Here is a 13,674-nt window from a genome sequence, read left to right as displayed (position 1 = left end):
AGATAGGAAACACAGGAGGGTCGGTCAACAGCAAGAGAGACTCATCCCTGATACTACTTTTCAACACAAACAGAAAACTGCACATAACGCATTTTTACAACATAACAATTAACAAACAATGGACAATACAAATCTCCACTCAAATGGTTCCCCAACTGGACAAAAGAAAAGGGGGATCCCTCTATCCCAATTGGTTGATGTAGTTCCCGTCAAGTTTGTGCCATAACTCTAGTTCGAATCACACCCGTAATTTGCAAATCTCTAGAATTTATATCTGCAACCACAATGTTGATTCTGCAAATTCAAACATTGTCTGCCTATTAACAAATATATACCACTTCAAAATATTTGTAGTTACAGATTCAACATTGTGACAGCGGCTTTGTGATATGATTAGATATTAGATTAGTACTGTGTATGAACATTAAGTGGTCACACTGGTCAGACATTTTTGTTTAAATGGCCTGGCCATTGTGGTCATGTATGTTGGTGCGTGAACAACAATATGTTGTTACATATTTATCTTACATTTCTAAGACAATTTTAGTCATACTAATATTTGCACATCAAATATCTGTTTAAGATGTCTAAACACTAAACATTGCAAGTGCTGGTCAGGGTATCACTGAGCTTGCGAGCGCACCGCGCACAGGGGCCTGCGTGCGTGCACATAGGAAAAGAGTGCACGTACGAGCACACGCAACTGCCTTTTGGTCCTCTGAAGATATGTTGTTATCAGTTGGTAAATCAGGGATGGATGTGGAGGGTAACGATGAAGGCCGAGTCCCGAGTGAGTACGCATCGGGGCAGGTCGTTGTGAAATAAGCCACAAACCTCCTGCCGAAGGATTTAAGGGTGACCGATTCCTGAAGCCTACAGCCAGTAGCGGGATAAAAAAAAACCTCAAACTCCTCCTACAAAGTTCGCTAATCGTCGCTACCAGTGACGCGCTTCTATCCAGTTAAGGCCCGCCCTTCCTACCTCTTTAAATGACCTGGTTGGCTGTCTCGCACCATAGGTTGTTTACTATTGATTAGTTTAGCTGCCATTCAACTTCTTGGTTTATCGGATCAATTCAGCGCACACAGATTACATTTAGATTCGCTGAAGTTGAACCAGAAATTGTTATTTTATTTGCAGGGCAGTTAACTATCCTTCCTAACCTTCAAATTATATAATAACCTAAGCGACGGCTTATTTATCATTTGCACTCCATCGCTCTAACGAAACGGAGGAAAACGAAGAATTGAACATGTCTTCGGACGAAGACAGGGCCAAGGAAATTTTGAAGGGCTTCAAACTGTATCCTTTATCGCTCCTGAGTTAGACGGTATGTGTTGAGCTTGGTGTTATAAACGGGTTGTTTACGCTCTCACTGGTGTAATGACGTACGGTTCATGTCTGGGTCTTGACTGTGTCTATAGCCTGTAACCTGCAGCCGGACAAGTGTTGCAGCTTGCAGGACGACCCGTGTTACAGTCATTAAGCCCAGTGGTGACTTTCTGGCCCAATGTGTGCTGAACTAGGGTCTGACTGCTAAATACGTGCTCCTCTTGTTGTTTGACAACAAGCTGTGGTCGGTGTGTGCTGTGGTGGGACGCGCTAACCACTACTACCAGTTAGTAGCATCTGGTCATGATCAGCATATTAACTGGATGCTCCACAACTTCATCCATACCAGTGCTCACGTGAACGGGGATTACACCCAGATAGGCCATGTGTCTTCATCATTATTTATCATCCAATGGCTGCGAATGGGCTACATTGCAACATAATTTGATTGAAGCGGCTATTTTTTTACATTATCAGCAGCAGAAATTGTATTGAGATTAGAGTGGAAGTTAAGTGTGTTATTTGGGTAGCCTCAATAGTCTGTTGCTCAAACGAAATTACGGCCAATGCGTTTAACAAATGAAATGTCCTGTTTCGAATGGTTGGTCCAGCCGTTACTATTGCCCATCTAATCAATTGAAATGCATCCACATTCATTACAAATGCATAGGGCAGGCATCTTTATATTTCTCTCTAGAAGTTTCTATTTATTGATATGTCTCCTAGTCCTACCTAATTGCTAATGCTGATAGAAGTTCAATAAGTTCCTGTATTTTCTGTTGCAGCCCTCTGAATGTTTCCACAAACATTGATGCATTCATATTTTTGATAGGGATACCTTCAGCTCCGGACATGGCAACATATTCTGGTCAATTAACCTTACTCCTGGCGATATAAGATGGTTTGACCTTCTGTTAAATTTCTCTGGTCCTGGTTTTTATTATGTAGGCAGACATGACAACAGTTACTCACTGGGTTCCCCATATTGTATCTGCATGTATTTTTTAATATATTACCAATTTACTGCAGGAGTGAATTGTGGGCATATGCTATTTTATTTGCTATCTTTACATGCTGTTACAGTTTTTTTATCTTTATATTTTGACCTCACGCATGTGGAAGCTTTTTGTGGGGCAACTACTTTTATTTATGCATCCTTTCCCTGTCATAAATCAACGGCTAGAGTATTGAGAAAAGGATTAGGATTAGAAATTGTATTCACGTTTGGTAAGGCACTGGGTTAAGTAAGGCACCACGTTGAGCAACGCATTGCGTTTAGTAAGGCCCTGTGGTTGAGTAATGCCCTGTGCTTTTTCAGCAGGCCAAAGTAGCTCAAATTAATTTCAATAGATGAGTAGTTATCTATTGTTTGATTGTTTTGTCTTATGACTTTTTGTGTATGCAGGGTCTAGTGCTAGGTTACTATCACCTGGAGGTGTGTGTGTGGCATCAAAAGAAAGGCAAAGGGGCCAGCTGTCAGAAGACAAGCAGTCATTGCTGATGAGCCCAAATCCAAGTTATTCTATTTTACTCTGTTGCACTAACGCTTAGTGTGACACGTTGGTCATTTAGGTAACGTTGTATTCCCGGTTCCAATCCTCCTTCCTAAACTATACCACTCATTTTGGACTGACCTTCTGTTTTGGAGGGGTAAAATAGTCGTACAGAACAAGACGTAGCTAGGATACGTTGACGATATTGATGGCCGACAACAGAACATTGTACATGTCAATAGTAGGAGACACCAAATGTAAATCTCTTCTTGACAGCTCTGTTCTCCTTGGCAAGTTGAATCCACAATTCATGGCCCCTTTTGCCGACATTGGGTACTGTCTTTCCCATAGGGTTTCTATGGCTTTGTCTGATTGCTACAATGTGTTAATTGTTGTGCTTATGATTACAACGCCACATGCTGACCTTTGTCTCAGTTTTGATTAGGGACTTTGGGGGAAAAGGATCCAACAGCTTAACTAATTTGCTGGTAAGCTATAGTTAGTTAGAGGTGTTTGGTGTCTTATTGGGCAAATCATTTGTTACTAATATTTATTTCTGTATTCCCATATGAATTTCTCCCACTTTTAGACATTCTTATGTAATAATGTCATGCTCTGATGATTTAAGTGATTTGCTTTAACTTAAACACAAAGTAAAGGGAAAAAAATTGCATCATGGTGTGTAATGCTCAAAGAAAGAGAATAATATGTTTACTCTTTGTGGTGAAGCACATTAACAGATTATCTCTCTTTGTAGTTCCAGTATATTCTTTGTCTATTACTTTTGGATCATTTTGCCTAAAATGCTGATGGCAGCTTTGATTTGGTTTACTGGTAATCATGAATCATGTGAAAGACTCATTAATTATTAGAAGAGAATGAATGCATTTAATGTTCTTGTTACAGAAGGATTTTTATTTACGCAACAAAAAAGTAATAAATATACTTTGATTGAAGTTAAAGTTAAAGTTACAGATATTGGAAATGCACACTCTCCAATAAGCGGTTATAAATGGGGAGTGGCTAAAATGCAGTCTAAGTCTAGGTGGTTTCTACTATTGTTTTCCCATCCTAGATCAGTGTTTCCCAGGCTGACGTCCCACCCATTTGGAAATACACTTAATGTAAACACGGCAAGCAAATTGTCAAGCTATTTAGTGTCAACTCATTGTTGTTTGGCCTCTAGACATTATCTGACACGTGAGCTGTCCTATAAGGGCTATCACAGATGGTCTAGAGAGAAATTGCAGGTCTGTTGGCAGGTGTTATTGACACTAAGTAGTGGCTGAGTGTGACAGGACTCCTTGTACCCGAACAACACAGTGCACATAATGTTAACGGATGTTCCACACAATAGTTTGCAATTAGTAGTTAATAAGTTAATCGAGCCTTTTAGTACCAGCATTTCTCCCTGTGAGCTATTTTTGGCCAATATTTAGTCTATTTTTCAAATCATCTCTTCGTTTGGGGGTACCATCGTGGCTCTGCACTTCCTTTTTTTAAAGGAGAAAATGTAGCCCTAAATGAACTTTTGTAGGCTGCATAACATCCATTTTTTCTGTGATATGTGGGAATGTGTAATGAACGCCAATAGATTTAGGAGGGGAGAGGCCCTCTTCACAAGGCCTAGACCCCCCCCCCCCCCCCCCCCCCCCGAAACAATCACCATGTCCCCTGTCCTGAAAATGAATTACACAGAGTAGATAGAGATAGTTTAATCTTTCAGATATAGCAACGTTGTTTTTTAATTTATTTGCTATGCCTTATACAAAGGAACAAAGGAAAATCAAATACATTTCCTGGATGCGCTGGATGTTCTAAATCTCCCAGGGGGTCTCTTTCCTTGGAGCTCATTAAGAATATGCACCTGTCCCTTATATATGTGAAGCTATTAATAATTACTTGGGAATAAGGGGTCGGATTAGTTGTCAATGTGGCGATGGCTCCAAGATACTGCCAAGATTTAATATAGTTATATATTTATATGCTACAAAATATTTAAACAAGTCATTCGTAATTTGCTGTGTCAATGGGGGTGAGGAAAAGGAGCAAGGGATGTGCTGGTTTATAGGACAATGGTTGAAGACCAGCTCTGGGAACAACATTTATTTTGCAATAAGTGTGATGGTCACCGTAAATGGTGACCATTGGTCAACAATACGTTAATGTGGCTTAACAAGGTACTGTGTGGCCCTGGGACGGGTTTTGGGGGGGGGGGGGGGACGGACTTAGACGTAGAACAACCGTACCCTCGATGTGCTGACGTGGAGGTCGTCATCGTAGAACTTGGTCTCAATAATCACGTTCCCACTGCGAGAGAGACATATTTAGAGGATCAAATGTCACCGTAGCAATGAAGGTATACAGTATTTATAAGAGATAATCAACAACAAAGAATTACGGACTTTATTCTAAAATGTACAAAAACAACAAGCTTTACAATAAAAAATTGTGCTTTGAGTCTTATAGCAGCCAATATGATGGCTGCCTTAGCCTTATCCTAATGTCAAGATAGTCGGTATCTGAGACTCACGTGAGTACATGAGCTGGCACCATCTGGGACTCCGGAGCCGCTTCAAACAGAGACTGCCACGTGTTGGTTGAGTTGGGAATGACAAAGCCAAACTCAAAGAACCATTCTGGTGGGAGGAGAGGAATCATACATCAGGGATGTCAAAGGGAACAGAGAACCTAAACCAGTATGATTGTTGTTGATGTTATTAGGATAGTTAATTAATCCAACTCGTCAGAATATGTATAACATCATAATTGCAAACCGGGACTCATGCATTTTAACATGGTCGAAAGGATAAATATTTCTGCTATTGTCAGGTCAATATTATTTGGGATTCTCGATCAGGTGCAAAGAAAATATGTACGCAAAAGGAGCTGATGAATGCATGCTTATGCATACATATTGGTATATTAACAGTGGAATCTTCTTTTATACATTTGATATTAAGGAAAAACAAACAAATCTACAAAAGGTCAACTGTCAAGACTTTGGAAGAGCAGTACGGTTTATCTACTGTCCCTGTGAAATCACCACCACTAGACACTGAGGCTGGTAAATCTAACAGGCACATTATGCCTGTTAGATTTACCTTCTAGACATTGTCCTTTTAAAAAAGAACTTTTGCTCCAAGCTGAAGTTCTACAATTTCTCTGAGGAGGAAAAATTCAGTTATATATATGTATATATCAGTGGAGGCTTCTCCATTGAGGAGAGGGAGGAAGATCCTCCTTAACATTGTTGAGAATAAAAAATGTAGATTGCCCAGACTACTGTAATGAATTAATGCCCTTAAATATGACTACTTTAATGCCTTGGAATATATAATGTTAGTTTCCCTGGGTAAAGGGACATTAGCCCCCCCTATCGCCTTTTGACAATTACTTCAGGGAGGAAGGTCCTCCCTCAGTCTCCGTTGACTCCCATTCATTTCCCAGAAAGTACTGGCGGCCGGTGAATAACATGGGTTTCAATGGGAGAGAGGAGGAAAGTCCTCCTCTGAGTGGGTGTGACCTTACAGGCGTCTGATTCGCGCAAATATCTAGTCGCGCTGCGCTATGAACCAATCAGCAGGATCCCTTGCTGGTGAGCAGTGTTGCCAGATTGGGCAGATTTCCCACCAAATTGGGCTACTTTTAACCGCTTTAGGCTGGGAAAATTATCATTGGTCGGGAAATTTACCCAATCTGGCAACGCTGTCGATAACAAACAAACCCGCTCTGCCTGCACATTGCCGCTCAGTCTAGTGACGCAAAGCAGGTGAAATCATCTGAAGGATAACGAGATTCTAACATTTGCGAATAAAGTGTACAATGGAAACATTGGAAACAGAGGACATTGTTCATGTTTAATTACACAAAGCATTCCATTCATTGAGTTACAGTGCTAAGTTAGCGACCATAGAAAAAGGTAGACCACTTCGCAAAATCGAGATCACCAAAAGTAATGGCAACGTCAGTGTTGTGGGTGCTACATGGTTTGCTAGGTACTCATGGCTTCCTGGTAGCATTACTAGCAATCGACTGTATTGCTGGCCCTGTTTGCTAATGAATAATGGCCAATCTCCAACTTGGGCTGTTTATGGTTTCCCTGATGTGAAAAATCTTGATAGGGCAACCAAACGCCACGACTAGTGTCAAGTTCACGTTGGTGCTGCTATGCGACTTTCCTTGCTAGGCACCATGCCTATAGATCAGGTTGAATCTAGAATAATGTTCTCGTTCTTTTACTAGTTTGCTACTCTGACCGTTCTGTTTGATATTGTGGAAAGGGTGAATGATTCAGAGCATGATGCATTTTAAATGGCATCACTTTTGGTCAGTCTTTTCTTAAAACAATTGTACCTGAAAATAAACATAGCTAAATTACAACCAATATCTTCAGTCATTGAGGGAAAAAATAGGCCCAGATTTTTTTATTTACTTTTACAAATCAAGAGTAGGCCTGATTTGACTAATAGGCTTTGCATCCTTTCCTTCTGCCCTTGTAGTCCATTTCAAAGACATGCTGCCCACCAGCTTTCAAATTACAGTGATGCCACTGGTGGCTTTGTATCAAATGTATTCACATAACTATCCCTCCCTACTATTTTGTAGTTCACCAAAACACCCTGAAACAACTTGAGTCTCACACTCTTATGCCACCATACACCAACAGTGCAAGCAGGCCAATGGCAACCAAGCGCGCGGTCCTTCCTCCCTCACTTTAAAAACTACCAGCCGCCACTGGTATATATATCTAACTAAAATAATGCAGGAATTCAGTGATTAAAAAAAGAGACTAGACGTTATTACATTCATATGAGGGGCCGTTTAGGACATAACTAATTGAGACACTCTCACACACATACCTATGAAACACTCTTACACTCACTACTGAAACGCTCACACACTCACTACTGAAACACTCACACATACATACATACTCTTCTGAAACACTTACACATACATATGAGAAACACACACGCATACATACATACCTCTGTGGCATATACACATACATATGAAATGCTTACATTCATACAAGTGAAACATTTATACGTATCTATCTGAAACACTCATGCAAGCACATATTTGTATAAATGTTTCAAATGTATGAATACGTTTTTCAGTTATATGTATGTATGCTCTTACATGAGGATGTGCAAGCGTTTCACATGTAGTATTCATACCAGTAATTTCAGTAGTGACGGTGAGAGCGTTTCAATAGTGAATGTAAGAGTGTTTCATAGGTATGTGTGCATGAAATTCCAAGGTCAAGGTCGGCATTTAAACCGGAAGGCGGGAACAAAGAGTGCATTTTTGAACAGCCAGAGCGCGCCAATTGCTTAGATTGGCTGAAATGTCACGCTCTTCACCGTTGGCTTAGAAACCGGCACTCTTTGTTCCCGCCTTCCGGTTTAAATGCCGACCTTGACCTTGGAATTTCATGCACACATACCTATGAAACACTCTTACATTCACTATTGAAACGCTCTCACCGTCACTACTGAAATTACTGGTATGAATACTACATGTGAAACGCTTGCACATCCTCATGTAAGAGCATACATACATATAACTGAAAAACGTATTCATACATTTGAAACATTTATACAAATATGTGCTTGCATGAGTGTTTCAGATGGATACGTATAAATGTTTCACTTGTATGAATGTAAGCATTTCATATGTATGTCTATATGCCACAGAGGTATGTATGTATGCGTGTGTGTTTCTCATATGTATGTGTAAGTGTTTCAGACGAGTATGTATGTATGTGTGAGTGTTTCAGTACTGAGTGTGTGAGTGTTTCAGTACTGAGTGTGTGAGCGTTTCAGTAGTGAGTGTAAGAGTGTTTCATAGGTATGTGTGTGAGAGTGTCTCAATTAGTTATGTCCTAAACGGCCCCTCATACATTCATCATACTTCAATAGTTGGAAATATACATTTTGGCATTGGTTGAATTCAGAATGTTTCTCCCCGATGATGCAACATGCAAACATCTATAATATTCTAATTGTGAGGACAAATAAGAGGGAATTTGATGCTACAGTAAGCTTTTCTAGTGCTCCTGAACGTTGCTGGTTGTGTTTGGCGATGGGATCAGCATCTAGGTCTAGAAGTGAGTCTGGAGGGTGGACCAAGATCAACTTCATCAACTAGACATGGCTCTAATCTGGCAGGCATCTGGGCCTTTAATGAATTTAGGAAGATAGTTTGGATCATTTTGCATGGACTGAGGCCTTATATCGTTCTGCACGAAGTAAAAAAAAAAGTATATTTATCATTTTTATACAAACTTGAATTTGAATGTGTGATTGACACTTGTCTAATATCCTACCAGGGTATAATACAATCTCATCTGTCATTGTTGTATATCTTTTTTTAATTGGTTTCCTATTAATTAGAAAATCACCTTTTTTTTTACCTTTTTACCCATTGCATGATGTAGGCCTTTCTGATGGTTTCTAGGAGGAATATACTCTTGTGTAATGTCAGCCAGGACTGTTTTTGTTGCTTTGGTCAGTTTATTTGTCGGACTTAGCAACAATAACTACAGGGGAGGGACATGGTGATGTTTGTCTTTGCCTTCTGAAAAAAACCAAAAATATATAATTACTCACATGGATGGATTCTCGGAATGGAGTTCCCACTCACAATAAAAAAAGACATAAGACATAAGACACGACAAGACACGAGACAGTAAAGTTTGAATGGAAGATATAGACCCTGGATGTATAACTACAGTATAATAACACCGTCATGGTTTACTGCTGTGTCACTGTAATTTTCTTGCTCTTGTACTTTGTTTCCTTTTGTTTCCTTTTTATTCCATAACTGTCTGTCAGGAATTGGATGAATCTCCGGGACGCAGAGACGGGCAAGGTGCTTTGGCAGGGAACAGACGACCTTTCTCTACCAGGAGTAGAACATGAAGGTACACTGATTCACACAATGATACTTATTATGCAATATGTGATCGGACAATTAGAGAACCGTTAAGCTTGGAGTCAAATAACCTAACAACGATACTATTCTGCCCCCTATAAATCGTTAATGTTTTCTTAGTGATTTGAGAAATTATTGTAGGATAGAAGATTTAGCTAAATGTTCCCTGAACACCTGGCACCTTGGCACTCTCTTCTTTTGTGGCTGGGAAGAGACCAAAGCTAATTGCTGTTTACATGCAGTGCTGACTCCCCTGACCATTCTTCGGCTTGCACACAGCTCCTTAGCTACCTCAAGAATGAGCATCCCTCTGGAGATTGCGTTGCATTGTTTGGACAGATCCTCCGCATTCACTGCTAACAGGTATAACAGTGCTGGTAACACAGAAATGGGCCCGCAGGATGCACCCCTATATGGAAGGCAGGCCATTTATGCACTCCACCAAAGGGTCAAGCTTTTACCTCCCCAGGGTGAACATAATTCTGTTCTTGTGCATAATGTCATAATGAATTATACATTATACAAAAATTATTACATTATCAAGGTAATCTGGCTGGTTGTTGGGTGTTCTGGATGGTTGCTAGGGATGTTTGGGGTGGTTACTAGGGCCTTGCTTGGGGGTTCTGGTTGGTTGCTTGGGATTGAGTTATTCCACTGTACGATTACTTTTTGATTCACTTATGTTTAAATGATTATAACACTAAGACAAATATAATTTACTTTCTTTGTAATGTTATTATGTAATGTAATTGAATGTTACTTGTGTTCAGTGTTACATGGGGAAAAATTCATAACTTTATCTGCTAAGCATTTTACATTCAACTGAAAAGTATGAGATTATTGCTTTTCATTACATTGTGTATCGTTATTACGTTAACGGTTCTTACAAGTCCAAATTCATTTTAATACAATGTAGAGTCGATCCACTGTTGTGGTTATATCTATCTACAAGTAAAATACACACAATTTACTTTTCACAACTTTCTTCTTTTTGCCAGAGGTATCTTGCATTTAATTGAGTGATTTGTGAAACTACAAAAGAAAAGATTTTATAATTTTAATCTACCCGTTTTTATTTTCAGTTTTTTGTAGGCCTACTTTGATGATGTTGTATGTGCTTGTTTGAAAAATGGTTTTCGTACTGAAATGTGCTGAAGATTTCTTTTTTCTCTCCTTCTCTAGCTCGTGTTCCAAAGAAGATTCTCAAGTGTAAAGCGGTATCAAGGGAACTGAATTTTTCCTCCTCTGAGAAATTGGAGAAGTTCAGGTTGGAGCAAAAGGTCTTTTTTAAAGGACAATGTCTAGAAGGTAAACCTCAACAGGCATAATATGGGACAGTAACATAAGGCCTAAAAAAAAAAAAATTTGGTTCCTGTTGGTTGTCAGTTGAGGTCATGGGTAGGTAGGGAATTTTTTTTATTTTTTTATTTTATTTTTTCCAGCGGCAGCGAATAGGTTGTTTTCATTTAAAAACGAGAAAATTCGCTCATCCTTGTACAGAATGAAGAGGTGCTGTACCAAAACGTAATTATAGTTTTTTTTTTTTTTATAAAGCTCATAAAATAATTTGGCCCAAGTAAAATTTTTTAGGCCCAAGTAATGTAAACAGCCTGTAATCTCCAGCCTCGTGGTGGTGATTCCACAGGGACAGTAGATAAACCGTACTGCTCTTCCAAAGTCTTGACAGTTGAACTTTTGTAGATTTGTTTGTTTTAACTTAATATCAAATGTATAACAGCTCCTTATGCGTACATATTTTCTTTGCACCTGATCAAGAATCCCAAATAATATTGACCTGACAATAGCAGAACTATTTATTCTTTCAAACATGTTAAATTGCATGAGTCCCGGTTTGCAATTATAATGTTGTACATATTCTTACGAGTTGGATTAATTAACTATCCTAATGACATCAACAACAATCATACTGGTTTAGGTTCTCTGTTCCCTTTGACATCCCTGATGTATGATTCCTCTCCTCCCACCAGAATGGTTCTTTGAGTTTGGCTTTGTCATTCCCAACTCAACCAACACGTGGCAGTCTCTGATTGAAGCGGCTCCGGAGTCCCAGATGATGCCAGCTCATGTACTCACGTGAGTCTCAGATACCGACTATCTTGACATTAGGATAACGCTAAGGCAGCCATCATATTGGCTGCTATAAGACTCAAAGCAAACAATTTTATTGTAAAGCTTGTTGTTTTTGTACATTTTGTAGCATGATTTCTATAAAAAAGTATTTTAGATAAAGCCCTTAATTTTTTGTTGTTGATTATCTCTTATTAGTACTGTATACCTTTATTGCTACAGTGACATTTTAACTGTTTCTCTAAATATTTTTCTCTCGCAGTGGGAACGTGATTATTGAGACCAAGTTCTACGATGACGACCTCCACGTCAGCACATCGAGGGTACGGTTGTTCTACGTCTGAGACCCCCCCCCCCCCCAAACCTGTCCCAGGGCCACACATTACCTTGTTAAGCCACAATTAACATAAGTAAATAAATGCTTTGTTGACCAATGGTCACCATTTACGGTGACCATCACACTTATTGCAAAATAAATGTTGTTCCCAGAGCTGGTCTTCAACCATTGTCCTATAAACCAGCACATCCCTTGCTCCTTTTCCTCACCCCCATTGACACAGCAAGTGATGAGGAGTAAATAAAGGATGATTGTGAGAATGTGTTTTTATTTTTTTTCCTGACCAGTCCTGTAAATATGCTGACTTTTAGAATTTTTAGAAAATCAGTGCAAGTCCTAGTTTGTACAGAAGATCCAGACTTAACGTTTTTTCACTGCTGCACTGATCTTGTTATCTTGATGTCATCATGTGTGTAAAAATGGTGTTGCATTCCAGAAGGGTGGCTCCCAGTTCCCTATAGTGCTGCGTTAGGTTAAATGATAGAACATTTAGGTTGAAACACAGTCCATGTTACCTGTCCAGACTTTCACATGTTTCACTATTAAAACCTGTCTTTGCTATATTGTGCATTTTTTTGGGGGGGCAGTTGACAAATCCTTGAGTTGTTTTGTCATTTAGTGAGTGGATTGTCTATTTAGGAAACATCTGGTCAGTAACATGTGAAAGAGCTTGTTGAAAGCCTTCCCAGTGTGTCTCTGCTGCTGTTTTAACCAGGCTACTATCCTTCGCAAAGCTCCACTCCACATTCATTTGTTTTCTTTGCTGACTAAGATCTGTATTATAGGATTTTGTGTTTCAGATGTTATAACGGAGATTGAAGAATAAATTTGTTGATTGTTTAATAACTGCTGATTCGTGTGATGTGTCGCAAGATGTTTTACAGAATAGGATTTGGTGCAAGGTAGGAGAGGAATGGTGGTTCCATGCAATTTTAGTTTGTGAACTATCGTTCTGTTATCGTATTTAACCCTAATATTTCCCTCTACAATCTTGCACAGAGTAGCACCTGCAAGACCTATTATGCTTATTCTCCCTCAGCCCCTCTGGTAATCAGCAGCTGGCCTCTTCAATCACACAAAGTCTATAAAAAGTAAAAAATATCAGTAGGAAATGGAGCATTCTCATATCAAACAACTAATAAATTAACTGTTTGAATTTAAATCAGAATTTCTAGCCTATTTATTTACTCCGGTTTGGCTCCAATGAGTGTCCCTTAGCTTCATAATACAACTGATCCAACCCGTAGCCAGCAGTATCCTCCACTAGCTACCAACAGGAAGTACATGCTACACCGGTACAGGCTGTTTAATGCTGTTTCTCCCTCTGTACATTACTGTGATAGTCTCAGAGGAATCTCCTCTTTGTTGTCCTTTTTAATGTATTCGATTTCATCAAATATCTTTCTTGTTTACTTTATTAACTGATGAGCAAAGTCATACAACACGTAGGTTGACATAATAATGAAATACTAAAACACAAAC

General features: G+C 39.3%; 1 protein-coding gene and 1 long non-coding RNA gene across 2 annotated transcripts; one reads left to right on the top strand and one right to left on the bottom strand.

The window, feature by feature from the left end:
• The first annotated feature begins 1,014 nt into the window (after positions 1 to 1,014).
• pde6d (phosphodiesterase 6D, cGMP-specific, rod, delta) lies at positions 1,015 to 13,038 on the top strand. The gene is made up of 5 exons (XM_060066973.1): positions 1,015 to 1,302; positions 9,668 to 9,756; positions 10,950 to 11,075; positions 11,756 to 11,861; positions 12,118 to 13,038. The coding sequence occupies exons 1-5, from the start codon at positions 1,253 to 1,255 to the stop codon at positions 12,197 to 12,199; spliced, it is 453 nt and encodes a 150-aa protein (XP_059922956.1). The 5' UTR covers positions 1,015 to 1,252; the 3' UTR covers positions 12,200 to 13,038.
• On the bottom strand, positions 5,021 to 5,911 carry LOC132469072 (uncharacterized). Its single transcript, XR_009528333.1, has 2 exons — positions 5,359 to 5,911; positions 5,021 to 5,135 (listed from the first exon to the last, which is right to left on the bottom strand). It is a non-coding gene; the product is annotated as an uncharacterized LOC132469072 (long non-coding RNA).
• Positions 13,039 to 13,674: the final 636 nt, after the last annotated feature.

Source organism: Gadus macrocephalus, chromosome 12 (assembly GCF_031168955.1).
Source record: "Gadus macrocephalus chromosome 12, ASM3116895v1".
Lineage (NCBI taxonomy): Eukaryota > Metazoa > Chordata > Actinopteri > Gadiformes > Gadidae > Gadus > Gadus macrocephalus.
The sequence above is the reverse complement of the archived record's forward strand: the minus strand, read 5'-3'. Positions and strand labels throughout refer to the sequence as shown.